Here is a 16,605-nt window from a genome sequence, read left to right on the forward strand (position 1 = left end):
CAAGAAATCCAGAAAACTACTGTTCCTTTGTGATCTGTTTCCATTACAATGTTGACATTGCATTTAAAAACAAAACAAAAACAAAAACAAAAAAAAACATGTAGGTATGTTTTTTAAGGTATGCTGGTCACACTGTCTCTTTCTAACCCAGAAAAAAAGAAAGAAAGAAAGAAACCGGTGCAGAGAGAGCGGCGAAGTTTTCGCTGGACTGCACGGCAAGGGGTCACTGACTATCTCCGCCACGCTCAAGGGAACTCACGCACTACGGCAGGGGGAAGGAAATAGCGCTTTAAAATACAAAAAATCCCTACTTTTTACGTGATTTCCTTTATTACTCAGATTGTGACTGATGCTTCTGCCTGAGAAAGGCTGCCCAGTGGCAACAGCTGGGGCAGCGCGAGCGAGAACCTGAGGCTCAGCGAGGAAAGTTGGTGAGAGTTCCTATCTAGTTATCGGAAAGCGGCAGCGGCATCCTTGGAGACGTTAGAGACAAAAAGAATGGGTCTCCCACTGAATGAATGACAAGTATCATCAGATCGGAAAACGAGGTTCAGTTTCTGGATGTTGAGCCGGCTGTGCGTGCGGGAATATTTTAATAGGATGGCGTATAGCTTGGCAATTAATAGAGTTGAAAAAGTTCCTCAACAAAATTCGAAGGGTTTTGTGTTCTGCTTTCACTTCGGCGGATACCGGGCAATGAGGCGCAAAGCATTCGGCTTTCATTTCACAATTTAGGCATGGTTGAAATAGGCTCTCCACGCTTCCCGCCCCCCCACCCCACACCGTTCTCATCCGCCCACCCTCCAACCTCGCGCGCGCGCGCACACACACACACACACACACACACACTCCAAACCTTTAGCCGGAATTGAAGCCCCCAGGCCTCCAAACATATGTACATTTAATTCCTCCTCAGATGGAAATAAAGACATCGGTCTTATTTAAAAGAAAACAGGAAAAAAAAAAAAAAGGTCTTCTACTGGCGCCCTTTGACAGTGTCGCAACTAAGTGAAATGAACAATATCCAAAAGAGAAACAGATGTACTGATGGCCCAAGAGCCCTGTATTTAGGTTGATCCCTGAGACGGGGGCGAAAGGAAACGTACTGGGAAGTGAAGGAGTGCTTGAGTGAGGACTGGACGAAGCACTGGAAAGGAGCCTGCGATGACACCATCTCTCTGGGCTAGACCTCGGACTCCCACTGCCAAAGAAACCCAGCCCGCAGCGGTGCTGCTGCCTTCCGCGAGACTGCAGTGGGGACCTGGGAGGCTGGAAGGCGTGGGGACGTACTTGGTTTTAATATGCAAGGGTGGGGGGGATTGGGGATTTTACTGGGGAGAAGCATCCTACCCACCCCCAACTCTCTCTTCTCTGGTCCACAAGCAAAACAATTAGTTTGTTGTGTTTTGTTGTGTTTTTCCAGCAAGTGGGAGAACGAACGGCGGCCTGTCCCCTCCCGAGGCTGCTCCAGCCTCGCGTGCTGACACCTCGAGGAGGGCTTTGGACTGCTCGGGTTTGCTCCGGGTCTCGGTACCTCCTAGTCCCCTTACATTTGCGGTAGAAGCGTCTGGATAAACACAGCCCTAACGCCTACAGTCCCGATCGAGGCTTCTGCCTTTCCGGACTGTGTCGGCTCCGCGGACAATTCCAGGCGAAGTCCCCCAACACTTCTGTGAGAAAAGTGGGGGATGGGGACCCTGCCGCCCCTGCCCTGAACCCAATCTCCCTGGTCCCGCGTGACCAAGGCCGCTCCATGCCGGGCAGGCAGGGGGCGCCGGGGAGGGTTAGTGACCCGAGACCCGAGCTGCATCCAGAAAAAGAACGAGAGGTTTTGCCGTGCTCTCTCCGCGGCCTAAGGTCCCGGCAGCCCGCCCCCTGGGGGTCACTCGGCGCCCGGCCAGCCTGGGGCTCGAAGGCGGGAGCAGGCCCTTTCGGCCCCCTTCTCGGCGGCCGTAGCCGCTGGCTGTGCGCCCTGCCCTCCTCACTGTCCAGGCGCTCGCCGGGCCTCTTCTCTCCTCACCTGCCCTCGGCTCCGGGGAGGCGGTGGCTCCGCACTGCCCGTGCCTCACTACCACCACACACGCGGCGACTACAGCCCCCACTCTGATCTCCCCCACTCCCCACGCCAGTCGTCCCGCGGAGCGGCGCGCGCCGCAGAGCACCGCCGAGCGCACAGCGCCCACTACCGCAACCGCAGCTCGGCGCAGCCCGCCAGCCCGCGCAACTTCCAGCGGCCGCCTCGCAACTTTTCCCAACTCCACCACGGCTGCCCGCCGCCGCCGCCACTGTGGCTCCCTCCGAGCCTACCACCCACCCCAAACCCCAGAAACAAACCGAGGCTCGAAAACGCTCCCATCTCCAGCCCGCCTCCCCCCATCCCCCGCTCCCCCTCCCATACCCGGGGCTAGCTGGTTGGCCAGAGGCAACTCTCCTCCGCCTGGGGGGAAGGGGAGGGGAGGGGGAGATTCTCTCATCTCCTCTTCCCCCCCCACCCCACCCCTTCCCGCTTGCTCTCGCGCGCTCTTCTCCCTCCCACCCGGGTCTTGGCTGCCCCCACCCCCACCCCCACCCCGGGGTTGCCACAGCTGGTCGGTGCGCGGGGCTAAGGGCTGCCCCGGCTCCTCTGGCGCCCAAACCAAGAGCGAGAGCGCGGGCGGCCGGGCGCGAAGGCTGGGACCGGCAGGTTGCTGGGGCTGCATTGCGCCTGCCCTCCACCCGGGCCCCGGCGCGAGAGGCAGCTGCGCGCTCCCTCCCGGAGCGCTGGAGACAGATATGCAAGATGGCAGAGGAGGGGGAAAGCCAATAGAAAAGGGATATTGCACCTACTTGTGGCCAGTTTCCTTGCCCTGCCTTTGGATCTCATGCTGTGCCCAGTCCTGCAGCCGCTGGTGTGTGGTTGGGTTTTTTTTTTCTTGGATCTTTTCCTTCTTTTGCTCTCCCTCTCGCTCCCTCCCTCGCTTCTCTCTCTCTCTCTCTCTCTCTCTCTCACACACACACACACACACACACACACGCCCGCACTTAAACACACTCACTCTCTGTCTTTCCCTCTTTCACTCTCTCTCCCTCCCTCTCTCTCTTTCTCTCAATCCACACTCGCTATCTCTCCAGCATTGTCAGTTCGGACACCTTCGCACATGCGCGCTAGACGCCCCTCCAACATCTCAGCGCCGCCAAAAAAAGTTTGGAGCGATTTATCACTTTGATTTGGAGATCTTGTCAGATGGCAATCGCTGAGGAGGCGGAGAAAGGGAGCCACGGGGAGGGCGGCGGGGGGCGGGGAACGAGCACAGGGAGCCAGAGGGGAGCAGACACCTCGCCCCAAAATAAGGCGGGCGGGGGAGGGGGGTGGAATAAAACGACCGGGGCAAAGGATTGATTTCATGTTGGAATCACCAATAAGCCTGTATCGTTACTGTTATTGTTTTTCCCACCATAAATTGCAGGAAATTTTTTATACTATCCACGGAGAAAGCAAGAAGTGGGGCTTTTAAAATCTTTTCCATGCTAAAGAACTAGAAGGACAGGACTTTTGACAACTGATCCGGGAGAAAGAATCATCCTGAACTTCAGGAAATCTGCTGCCGCTCCTGCTGCTACTGAAGCTCTTGGCTTGTGCTTTCAGAGTGGAAAGCTAAATAAGTAACTGCTTTCTTTCTCGATGTTAGGTATAATACCAATGCTTGAAGCTACCCTTGGAACATTTCAGTGGTCTGTTCCCACCAAGCAGTAATGATCACCTTTGATTCCCAGGTCCAGACAGGCTCAGGCATTTAACATCCAAGACCTCCTGCTTCCCTGAGGTCGGCTGTCACCTTCCGGCCTGCCCCACGGCTGCCCCCATCTCCTGTTGCTGCAGCTCAGCCAGCCAGCCATTTTCACTCATTCGCTTAAACCCACAACCTTTGGGGGTCAAAAGAAAGAGAAGGTGGGGGGAAATTCTTCCCCCCGCCCTTGAAAAATACATTGTTGAGATTTGCTTTAATTACAGGATTTACCGATGAAGTGGGCACATAGAAATGGGGAAATCCTAAAGGGGCCAGCTGTGTTCAAGGTATGAATCAATTTCAACTACATATGGATTTTCTCTTGGTACAACCTCCTTGCATTAAACAGTTTTGTTCAATACCTTCCATGAGGTATTTATGTCCCCAATAATATCTGTTGCAAATCCTGCCAGACACCGTAAAAGAAAATTACAATCTTTTCAGTCTCTTTGCTGCAACAGTACATCCTTGATGTTCCAGTTCTAGGAAAAGGAAAAGAAAAGCAAGCCCTGGGCATGAGTTTGGCAAAGGCAGGGGAGGGGGAGAAAGATCACTGAGAATGTCCTGAGCAAATAGCAAGGTTCAAGCTTAAGGGGCATTCACCAATGGCTTGTAAAATACCTCTGTTTGAGGAAATAAAAATTCAAAGGATCACCCTGGCTAAGGATGCCCACCATGTCTTTCTCCAGAGCTGTGTAATTCTGGGAGCATGTGGATGTAAGATACAGGTCCCTGGAGAACTAAGTACAGGTCCCAAGAGAGACAGATGTGTAATGTTGAAATGTGAGGAAAAGAAAGGGAGCAAAGGAAGGAATTGCACAGAGCAGGAGTAAAACAACTTCCAAAAGAGAAGGTTCTGGTAAGCACCATATGGACACAAGTCATCCCCTCCAGACTGAACAGGCAGGTGGGTTTGGTTTTTTTGTTTGTTTTTTGTTTGTTGGTTTTTGTTTTTTGCTTTTTTTGCCAGTCCAAATACAATTCCTGTTGGTCTGTACATCCAGAGTGTATAGTGTGCTCATACACAGCGGAGGTGGGTGCAAAATCACCAGGCACTTCAACATTCTGAGTGTAGCTACCCAGAGGTTTTTGAATGTGAGTTCACAGGCTCCCCTGGGTTAGGTGGAGTCTGACCAGTAAGTCCCCAAAGGAAAATAGAGAAGTGGGGGATTGAGAACCTTTAGAAAGGTAAGAGAGTCACTAGGGAGAGAAACACTAGGCTGTCTGGCAAGATGTTCATAGAAGCTGCCTCTGATCAGTTTAAGGACTCCCTGAGGACCCTCACCCAGGCCAGAGGACGGATAGGCTGCGCTTGAGGACATGACTCCTCCCGTCTGTCGGAACCTCGAGGGCCTTGCCCGCTAGGAGAGAAGAAAGAGACCCCAGAGGGAGGAAGAGCTCCCAGAACAGTAGGAGGATCTGCCTGGGACTTTGCATTTCACCTTCTCGGCCCCGGGAAGCTTAAAAAAAAATAATAAAAGGAATTACTCTCCTTCCCTCTGCTGCTCTCATTAATTCTTTTCATCTTATCCCCAGGGGGTTCTATATCCTGGTCCACTTGAGGACAGGAGGTTAAGAGGAGTGCCAGAGAATTTTCTAAGAAACGAAGGTACCATGGAACCAACCCCGGGATTAAATAGAAGACCCACATGTGAAGCTGCGGTGATTGCTTCTGCTGAGAAATTACAAACCACGTGTTGGGCCAGGGGTGGGCTGGGGGCTGTGAAGGGAATTGGGTCGGATATGAAAGACTCAGGAAAATAAAATCGGAGTCCCCAAACTTAAAGCTCCTGTCTTTTAAACTTTTCTAGAGAGCGAAGGGCGCGAGGGTGAAGCCCTGCCGAAGCACCCTCCCCTTCTGGTTTTTAAAGTCCCCTGGGGTCGCGGCCGCCACTGCGAATGCCTGGTCTTTCCAAGAGTTTCGGAACACGAGCAAATCCAACCTCTTCCAACTGAAATAATAAACACAAACTCCTCTGTGCCCTAGGGCCAAAGCATTGTGAATAGACAAGGCATCATTCTTTCTACTGGTTTTTTGTTTTTTTTTTTTTTTTAGCGAAGTATTCAGAACATCATCACTTTTATTTTCAAACCTGAAAGCTAGGTTCCTTTTCCTCTCTCTTCTTTCCCTCCCTCCCTCTCTCTCATTTGCTTTCTGCGCTAGGTGAATGTTAATAAAAAAGCTAAGTTGGTAGTTCAAGTGTGTTTAACCTGATGGAGCAAACGCCCAGCAGCTGCGGACTGCGCTCGCCGCCTGCAGCGCCGCGGCCCCTGCGTGCGGACCTGGGCGGGTTCCCACTTCCAAGTACACGAACCCCGTCAGTTCCACCTGTCCCAAGTCTCAGCCGTGAGACCTGAGCAGGTGATTTTCTGTTCAGCGGCCCCTCGGATTCCTAAAACCCTCGGACGAGACGTCCAAGCTGTCGCTCGCCCAAGAGAAAAGAGGCCTCCAACAAGTTGGCCGAGCTGCCCTCGCTGCCCGATTCCCCACCACTCACCTCTCCCTCTCCTCCTGAAATTCGTTTTCTCGAGGGGCATGGGTACCAACGTTTTTTGCGTTTTCTCCAACGGAAGCGAGCATCCTGGAAAAAGTGCCTCCTTGGAAAGTCGATGAGCTTAGGGGCTGTCTGGATTTGCTTGTTTTATTACTGTCAGATTTTGTTTTGGGGGGTTTGTTGGCTTTTTAAATTTTTTTGGAGGTTTTTTTTTTTTTTTTTTTTTTTAGAAGTGGAGAGATCAAGATGGGAGTTGAAAGGGAGAGGGTCGTGGAAGAGGACAAGAGAAGTATACCCTTTCTCCAACTATGTTTCTTTAATAAATGCTAAAAAAGGCAAAGAACTGATTTTTAATACATTGCATGCAACAGGAACTTTTCCTTTCCTCGAATTATAATTGAACCAGCCCCACAGTGTCTTTGGAAGAAAGTTTGAATTCTTTATGGAGGTATTTCTTGGCCTATTGTCTTTGTGCAGTGAACTTTACATCTTGCTATTCAACCTATATTCTCCTGGCTACCAGCAAGATTAATTTAATCATTGTAATGCAATTATTAATACTGTTTACCCAACGCTGGGTTTCAGGTTGGCTGTTAAGAAATTAAACTCTCGCTGGGTGACCAGAGCTAGGCAGGGGTTTCTTCATGTTGAAAGGAAACAGTCCTCTTTATTTAGTCTCAGAGCTCTAGCTTTCGGCCACGGGCTCAATTAGCCAAAATGGAAACAATTTTCATTCATTGCAATAACTCACTGTTCTGGAGATCGCTTTCAAAATATACACTTTATTATTATACGCTGACCTCGGTGGCGTGGAGTGGCAATAAAAGAAAGAGGCAGGGAGATCTATCTAGCCCCCTTGGGCTATAATTATTAGAAATTAATTGGGTTCAGGACCCTGGGTAGTCTAGCTAAATTAATAGCTTGTCTAGTGGTTTAAATCCGAATTTTTAGTCCACGGGAGAAAGAGAGAGTCACAGACATGAAATGCAGACCCAAGGGACGCCTGAGTTTACTTGCAAGACACTCATCTATTAAATAGTGTCTAGAATACATTCGAGTTGGGGAGAGGGGGTCGCAGTAGGAGTGGCGGGGGGCAGAAGAAAGAAAGGAGCAAGATGGGGAAGGCGACTGCGAGTGAGCTAAAAGGTCTCGAGTTGATTTTATTCGATTTTTCTTGTCTGCATTGTTTTCGGGAGGGGTTGCATTTAGGGGTTAAAATAAAAAATAAAGATCCCGTGTACTCGGAGCTGTCGTGCCGGAGTAAAAGTGAAAAGGGAGCCTTAGGCAAAAGGAAATTACTGCGAGCCCGCGTGACCTTTCAGGGAGGTAATCAATCAAGTGATCAACAGGGATATTTATCATCGCTATATAGGACTACTTCGCCCTGCACGGGCGGGGGTGGGGAGGCGAGAGGAGGGTGGAGACACGCGCGCACGCGCGTACACACACACACACACACACACAAGTTTGGACGAACCCGATAAGCCTCGAGACAGGATACGTAGGTTCTAATAAATGTTAAGAGTGTCCGTTTAGTCTGACATTCTCGGAGACACACACGCGTACACAGACGCAGGGGGAAATGCGCACATCCCCGCAGCAGTGGCTGCGTGAAGGTGTTAATTTTAAACTGTCCGCGGAGCTCTGTCGCGAAAGGGAGGCTCGCGGTGAAATGCGGGCTTCGAACGCCGACGAGGACAGAGAGCCAGGCTGAGGCAGGCGAGGGGCAGGGAGAGTGCGACTTCGGAAGGGGCGCCGGCGACTCCAGGGGGCTCAGGGCGTTGTTGGTGGCCCTCTCGGAGATGCGCCGACGCCGGGTCGGAGGCTCCAAGGCAGCCTCCTCTTCCTGCGAAATCGTCGCGCGGCCCCAGCGGCGAGTCTGGAGAGAGGCGCGTTCGCGGCCAAGCCCGCTCCTGCGAGCACGCGCGGCGAGGGTCCGGCGGCCGTGCGTTTTCTGCCCAGTTACTTTTTCTACCTTGTAAAACTCGCCGTTTTGTAAATTGTGTTTTTCGGCCCCGATTTCTTAGCAAATCGTTAGGTTTTACAATCCTGCTGCAGCCCTCTGGTCGTTCCACAGCCCACACCTCCAACTTCAGAAGTGCATAGGCGGGAAGGTGGGGCGGGGTGGCTGGATTTTAATAATAATAATGATAATGATATTATATAGTCGACTTAAATCTAGGTCCCCGAGGCCCTCGCCCAGCTCGGGGATTATAATCAGCCGTTCTTCCGAAAGAAGGTCGGCCTGATTACTGGCCCTCGAGGCTGGGAACCATTTCCCGACGGGTTTATGAAACACAGGTTGGGGTGATGCGCGCCGCCTCCCAGGTAGCGAGCCGCCGCTCCCGCGGTGTGGGAATGTGGGGCCGCGCCAGAGCCTCGCGGGTTGGCACCAGATGCGGAGCTCGCGCTCCCCCGCCCGTCGCTCCGGCCGCCCTCTACGGCTCAGAACAGTCTCCTCCCGCACAGCCTAGTCTGCGGCGCCCCCGCCTGGCTTCCCCGGCCGCCGCAGCTCCGGGTGCGCCCGCTGCCTAGGGCTCCAGCTGTGCACAGTAGCTGCCTGGGCGTGGGGGTGGGAAACAGCTGGAGCGCCCCGGGGAAGCGCGGGTTAGGGTGGAAAGGAACCCAGCGACCAGGATTATGAGGCGATCAACTCCCGGAGTCGCTACTGGTTTAAGATCAGGAGGAGCAGCTCCACGGGGCACAAATCTCTGCCCGTGGGAACTCCGGAGAGAAAACAGACTAGTATGCTAGTATGCAATGCCCGGGAAAGTTTGGACCTCCTTTGAGTCCCTTCTACTGATCAAAGAAGAACCTAGAAAAGTGATACTCAAAATTAAATGTACATATGAACCCCTTGGGGATCTTGTTGAAATGCGAATTCTGATTAAGTCAGTCTGCAGTGAGACCCAAGCAGTCCACTCTTCTAACGCTCCTAGGGGAAGTGGGTGCGACCATAAGTGTGGCCCACGGATCAGCAGCATCAGGCGTTACCTAGACTTTATTAGAAACACAGAATCTCAGGTGCCAGTCCAGACCTAGTAAATCAAAATGGGGATTTTAGCAAGAGCTTAACTTGAACGTCAAAGTTTGAAAAGCCTGCTCTAGAAGGTGCCTGGCCATTTTTCTATCTTCTGTTTTAGATCAGGACACCTCCATGACCCAAACTGCTGTCTGCCTTGGTCATGGGAGAGCATGCAGTCAATGAACCAATCTCTTCAAAGCTACAACTCCTCTGCCCCATCCCAGAAACTCTTGCCCTCTTCATCAATTGACTCCTGGATTCAAGACCACCGATGAGGCTTTCCCAGGATTCTGGTCATCACCCAGATGACACACCTCTCTACTTCCTTCTCACCCCCAGCCCAGTCTCTTGTCAAGTCTCTGACATTTATCTCTCCCTCCTTACATTAGAGTTCTTTGTTTCCACATCTTCCCCTCTCAGCTATTGGCTTCTTGAAGGAGTCCATGCCTTACTTTCTCTAAGCTTTTTTTTTTTTTCCTCAATGCATCAGAGAAATAGTCATGCCTTCCCTCATGGGATTAATGTCTAAAAATGCTTTGTGAACGATAATGCTAAAGTAACCGTTACCTCTTTTTCACATTCCTAACCCCTCTTCCCATAGACTAGCACAATGCTTTACATCGCTAAGTACTTAGTATGGTGTTGTCTCTATCTGGAAGGTTCTTGAACTCAATCACACATTTGTTATTACTGAACCTAGAACACAATCAAATTTGAAACTTTTCGTATGAATACTTAAGTTCTACTTTTCTCCTCCATAAAATGCTCTAGGAAGAGATTCTTAGACTGGAATAGGAAGAATTCTTTGCGACATCTGCATATTCTAGTTTCATTACTCAGATGGTTGATTCTGGAGCCTGGAAGCTGTCAGCATTCTAAGTGGTCAGTAGCTCTAAGTTGAGATCTTCAAGAATTAAAAGCTAGATTTTGTATATTCTGTTAAGTGAGCTTTTTGGGGCGACTGAAAAAATAAGACAAATGCCATCAAAGATTCTGAAACTCTTTCGGAAGCCTTGGTTGCCAGTGTTAGGAAAAGATAGCAGTATTCAGATTTCAGAGCCATTTTACAATAGACAAACTCTGGAACAGCAAGATAAAGTTGAAAGACTTTATAGGAGTCAAACCTTTGGACATTCAAATCTCAGTTCTGCTTTTTACCAGCTGTGTAACCTTAGACAAGTTGCTGTATGTCTCTGAGTCCCAATTTTCTCCTCTGTATGATGGGAATAATTATGTATATTTTACAGGGTTATTGTGAGGATTAAGACCATGTAAGCAGGGTATACTATGTAGTGTCTGCTGCATAGCAGAAATTTGACAAATGAAGCTATTTAGACTTCTAAGTTCCGGCATTCTGTAATTGGCATAATGATAAGACTTACAGTGTGTGTGTGTGTGTGTGTGTCTGTGTGTGTCTGTGTGTGTGTTGGTCAGGGGTCTTGGACACTGCCCTTTCCATTCCCATCTATAATGAGATACTTTTTCTTTACTCAGCAAAATGTCCCCTCAAACGCTCAAAGACTGAGCATTTGGTGTATATAAAATTGGCTGGGGCAACTAGATCTTAACATTGCAGTTTGAATGGGCACCAATGTGTGTGTACGTGATTGAATTTTAGCTACATATTTTCAAGGAATTCTTGTGTAATTGTTCCTACTGTCAGTATGAATCAGGGTTTACTCAGCTCCTCCCACACAAGCAGTGTATTGACCATCTTCAGGATACAGAATCTGAGCCACATGATGCGGGCCACCGAAACCCACTGATGGAGACACCACTCCTCCCCTGACCACCTGATTGCAAGTCTCGCTGGACAATACATACAAAGTCATAATTCAAAGATATCTAATGTATCTGTTTTACCATATTCTCTCATAAGATGCAAGCCACACAGACAATTCAAAGAGAAAGTGGTTTTCAATGGGATTAGTAAGAGCTCTTTATTTTTTAAAAATATTTTATTTACAGGATTTTTTTTGTTTGTTGAGTTTTTTAAATTTTGATTTTCATGAATCTAGTTGCTATCCTTACTATCAATATATGAACCCATTGACTGAGTCTAGATCCCTGACGGGAAATAAAAGATTGTGAAATTTACATATGCAGTACTTTAAAATTCTTTAGTCAAACAAATAGTTATGGCTGACATAAGAAAATATAGACATCATCAAAGCAAATTAATTTGTCTAATGTACTTTAAAATTTATAGATATAGCAGATTTTCCACATCTTTATAAAGCACTAACTATAGGACCCGTGCTGACACAGCTTATAAAGGAGACTGCCTTGTAACAAGATCCTCAGTACTCAGTAACTTAATTCCCTTGACTTGAGTCCAAGGCAGACCTGGCTACCCTCAAACTCAGCTATAGAGTGAAGCCCACAGCCATGACAGAGTGTGATACAGGTGTGCCCTGCTTCATGAAAAGCCACATCACAATGTGATTATTCTCTCTATGCTATTTTATTAAATAATGAGTTCCCTTGAGACATTTAAAATATGATTTGACTTACAAAAATCTGATTTATGTTCACTTTTCCCAGAAATGTACCTATGGAGGTAAAGCTCTATTTTTTTTAATGATGATGCATGTCCCTTAGCAAATGTTTTATAAGCAGTCCATTTCCAAAGGTTAAGGTAAGGAAGTGTACCACAGTTCTGAGACTGGGAAAGAAACAATTTCAGCACAGAGAATCAATTGTACCCACAAGAAACTGTAGGAACTGATCTCTTGAATTACCTACTTTGAAACATCATGTAGAGGTACTAGAAATCTGACATATGGTAAGATTTGGACTTCAAATGTTTTCTAAAATACAATGCTGCTATGCAGGGTTTTAATAGAAAAATTTCCAAATCAATTCTATAAATACTCTTGAAAAATACTTTTCAAAACTGAGGAAGATTTTTCTGTTGCACAGAGAAATAATAATTTTAAAATTGGTCTGGGCTCATACCCATTTAGAAGTAATAGTCTGTAGGCAAAAAGATGACACTCCAACTCAGATCCAGCTTTTCTCTTAGATAGTTGGCATTGAACTGAAGCTCTCAAATTGTGTATACTGTACTCATCAGGACATTTGGCATTCTGAAGGGCTTTAGGAGAGTTTCACTTCTAGTTGCAGTGGGAGCACCAATGTAGAGAAGCCAAGATAATGAATACTATTTTGATACATCTGTTTCTGTTGTGTTAATGTTATGCTGAGCTTTTCACAACATTCATGTCCAAAATCCCTACACAATCAACAATCATTCAGGTTTCTTCATCACTCTAAATGGGCAGTCTGTGCACTTGTGCCTCCCAGATGAGTACAACATAAGAATGGTGGCATATGGGCTCCTTAGCATCAGAACCCCCTTTTCTAATTCATTCTACATGCCACAGCTTCACTAATCTTCCTAAAGCACAGTTCTGATAATATTTCTCCTAGTCAGAATTGTCAATATCCCTGAGTTATTTTTAGGGTAAGGCCCCAAACTTTTGCCTTTAGTTCAAGGGTATTCTAGATAGGGGTAATAGCAAGTGAGGTGTGAGAGCATGAGGTATGCACCAGAAGAATTAAGAATCTTAATCTGTCTGAGTTATGAGATTGAAGAGGACACTTTATGGGAAATAGGTTTGTAAAGATAGGTTGGACACGTGCCAAGGGGGACTTTGAAGGAAAGACAAAAACTTGGGGCTTTATATTGAAAATAATTGAGAGATCTTGAAAATTCTGAATAAAGGGTTGATATTATCAGAACTATGTCTTAGGGAAATTAATTAGGCAGTGGTGTGTAGGATGGATTACATTTTTTCACATGTTGAGTCTATCCATCTTTTGAGATCCAAGGCAAACATCACTTCCTCCAGTAAACTGTTGATATGGTTCTTCCAATGAGAAGCAGTGTCTCTCCATCACCAATAACTGCAGCTCTCTTCTTTCTGTGTTGTTTTGTATGTACCTCTATGGTACCTCCTAACAGACTGTAAGTCCCTTGAGGGGTATTTGTATCCAACTTTCCTTGTCCTCCAATGCTAAACCATATCTTGCTAACATTGTGGCCCTTTCTAAATGTGAGGATTTTGCTTTTCGGCAATTTAAGAAAGGGCTCCACATTACCTATTTTTAAAACTGCCTCTCTCCCTTCAGCATCTCAATTTGTTCTTTCTTGCTCTTTAGTAGGTATATGTTGGATCTTCTTGCCCTGTCTTCCATGTTTGTTTGCCTCTCTTTCATAAATTCTATCTGAATCTTTCTGTGTTTAATTCTAGATAATTTCCTCAGATCTATATTCAAGTTCTCTAATTCTCTCTTTGGTTATGTTTAATCAACTATTTAACTTGTTGATTAACTTTTTCCATCTATATATTTTTTTCATTTTTATAATTTTTTTAGATGTTCCCATTATGTTTTAGCACTGCCTTGTTGTCTTTTTATTTCCAGTTTCAAGGTTAAGTTTTTAAACACTTTAAGCATATTTCTTTTATCTGACAATTCTATTGTTTGAAGTTGCTGGAGGCCTAATCCAGCTGTTTGTTGTATCCACTGACCATTGCTCAAATAAATTGTTTTCCCATATTTTAGAATTTTGGACTGTTAGTTCACCTTTAGGAAGACTTTATCTGTGTGAATCATATTTAATATTACTTGAAGACTTATCCTTCAAAGTAATTTTACAATTTTTTTTATTCCCCCTAAAGAAAGGAAGACTGCCACATGAAGCACCTCATTTGGATGTGTCTGGTGTCTTGGAAGCTTGAACCTATGTTCAAGAACCTATGTTCTCCTTCAAATGGACCTTGAGAGCTTGTTTGGAGATTCTAGTAGGGGAGTGCAGCTACTCGTATACCCTTGATGGAAGAACGTTCTTCCCCTTTTCTATCAAGGAAGATCATCCTCTTAGAGGGAATGTACAACTTCAGGACGAACACACATGGAGTGGTGAGGGAAGAAGGGGACACATACATAGCCAGTCAGAACAGTTCAGTCAACCATGGTGATTGATGGGGTAACAGATATTGCATCCAGATCTCCCTCACATCATACTTCTTTTATCAAATATCAGGTAAAAGGAATATCATTAACTACATTTTTTGAAATATTTTACTTATTTACTTGAGAGACAAAGAGTGAGAAAGAGAGAAAAGAAACACAAGTTGGGAGAAGGGCAGAGGGAGGGAAAGAAACAGACTCCCTGCTGAGCAGGGAGACTGACTTGTGGGGCTCAATCCTAGGACCCGAGGATCATGACCTGAGCTGAAGGCAGACGCTTAACCAACTGAGTTACCCAGGTGCCCCAAATATCATCAACTTTAAAGTTTATTTATCTCCCTGGGGTTTTCCAAAAGATAGAGGAAGTGTAATTTGAACCAGACATAAGTGATAGTAGGCCTATTGGAAAGATTTGTCAAGGAAGACTTTTTTCTTTGTAATCTAGAAACCAGATGAAATAGAAGATTTCTTGTTATGTCTTTTCTGGTGAGCTGATGATTTTCTAGATCAGCATTTCACTGATGGTGTAACTCTTTGAAAACCAACTTCCTGTGAAAATATCAGTTCTAACTTCCCAACTAGTGTTGAACCAGAACTTCGTGTCTTGATTCCATGAACGTTTTTAAACTTAAACTCTGAGTTCTAAAAGCTATAAGCTTTCCGTTCCCCAACTATAAGCTGCCAGGATTTTCATTCCCTTTTGTATTCAGTATTCAGAAAGGACTTCCTTTTCTTTATTTCAGCAACGTTTTTAGTTATTAAACAGAATGATTCAGTGACTTCAGAAGGGAGGGGTTGCATATTATTTAGTCCATAAAAACCTTCATTTTATTCAAAATAAATGTCTAGATCCCAGAACAAATGCAGAACCAAATGTCACTTATAAGTAGAATCACAAAAACACACTTTCACACATTTCTGATCAGCATAAAATCACTCATCCCACCTCCCTTATCTTGCCATCAAGAGCATGTTCAGGGGCACCTGGGTGGCTCAGTAAGTTGAACATGTGACTCTTGATCTTGGCTCAGGTCTTAATCACAGGATCATGAGGTCAAGCCCCAAGTTGGGCTCCATGCTAGGTATAGAGCCCACCTAAAATAATTTTTAAAAATATATAAATATAAATAAAATAAAATAAAAAGCATATTGAGCCTTCAAGTGTCATATCAGATTCAGCCTTCTCTCTAAAGCTTTCTATGATAGTAATACTAATTACAAAACAACTGTTTCTCAAGCGATTATTTTTTATAAAGCACTACACTGACATCCTGCAAGTATTACCTTATTTTTCTAAATAACCCTATGACATTATTAACCTCTTTGTACAGGTGATGGAACCAATGTTTCTTGAGGTTAAGTGACTTATTCAAGGTGACCTAGCTAGTATTGGGTTGAGCCATATGAAATAATTGATATTCAATCATTTTTATTCATGAAAAAGCATTTTTATATAGCTCAATCTAAGAAATAGTGACAATGGGATTCCAATCCAGGTCTAATTTCTAACTTCTTATGCTTCCCCCTGGACAACACAACTCTCTATTATTTAGTTATCCCTTACTCAAGGCTATTTTGCAGCACTTGTATATTATCTGTCTTGGTTCATTTTCCTCACTTGACCTTTAGTTACAACAATGTACATTCATCTGTCTTCTCCAGTGGATTGTAAATTCCTGGAGGGTTGTGCCTTAGTTCTGTATTCCTAGCACATAACACACTACTTAGTACATGACAAGTCTTCAATTATTTTATTGTTTAAATAAACTAAACTGGGTTAGTTTATTAGCAAGCTTCAGTCAGTATTTACATGGAGTTGATGTGCTTTTGAGCTTTTCTCTTTTTCTTATTTTCTCTTAGTTGAAGTTTTAAAATATGGCCCCAATTTTTTGACACTCTTCCAATCAAGAGGTAGTGTTTATGTCTCCTCTCCATAAATCCATGCAGGTTTGTAACTGTTTCAATCAACAGGGCAGAGCAGAAGTGATGTTATGTGACTTCCAAGACTGGGCCATAAAAGCCCATGCAGCTTCTCCCTATGTGTCTTGGTGTCCTGGAACATTTTCTCTCTGAATGCTCTCAGTTGGGTGCTCTAATGAGAATGAGAAGCTCATTCCACATGGAAAGACCTCACGTAGGTTCTCTGGCCAATGGTCGCCTCTGTGCTCAGCTTTTGGGTTATCTCCCTTCAGGTGCCAGGCAGGTGAATTAAAAAGTCCCCAGTGGATTCCAGCCTCTGGATTCCAGCTGACTGAGTCATCTCCAGGCATCTGAATTTTACCAGCTAAAGTTCCAGATATTGTGGAGCAGAGGTAAGCCATCCTTCCCTGTTCCATCTGAA

At 45.9% G+C, this 16,605-nt stretch overlaps 1 protein-coding gene and 1 long non-coding RNA gene across 9 annotated transcripts in view; one reads left to right on the top strand and one right to left on the bottom strand.

The window, feature by feature from the left end:
* MECOM (MDS1 and EVI1 complex locus) overlaps window positions 1-2,968 on the bottom strand; it is a 547,090-nt gene extending 544,122 nt beyond the window's left edge. For 7 of the 8 annotated variants that reach the window (XM_044251750.1, XM_044251742.1, XM_044251740.1 and 4 more), the window contains exon 1: window positions 2,827-2,968. In XM_044251750.1, the coding sequence (XP_044107685.1) occupies window positions 2,827-2,863 (37 nt within the window). In that variant the 5' untranslated portion in view covers window positions 2,864-2,968. Of the gene's footprint in view, window positions 1-2,822 lie in introns of all 8 variants that reach the window. The other variant, XM_044251747.1, reaches the window with a different exon arrangement.
* A 1,012-nt stretch (window positions 2,969-3,980) lies between these two features.
* Window positions 3,981-5,792, top strand: LOC122910476. Its single transcript, XR_006385226.1, has 3 exons — window positions 3,981-4,054; window positions 5,027-5,176; window positions 5,304-5,792. It is a non-coding gene; the product is annotated as an uncharacterized LOC122910476 (long non-coding RNA).
* Window positions 5,793-16,605: the final 10,813 nt, after the last annotated feature.

The sequence above is a fragment of the Neovison vison genome, chromosome 6 (assembly GCF_020171115.1).
Source record: "Neovison vison isolate M4711 chromosome 6, ASM_NN_V1, whole genome shotgun sequence".
Lineage (NCBI taxonomy): Eukaryota > Metazoa > Chordata > Mammalia > Carnivora > Mustelidae > Neogale > Neogale vison.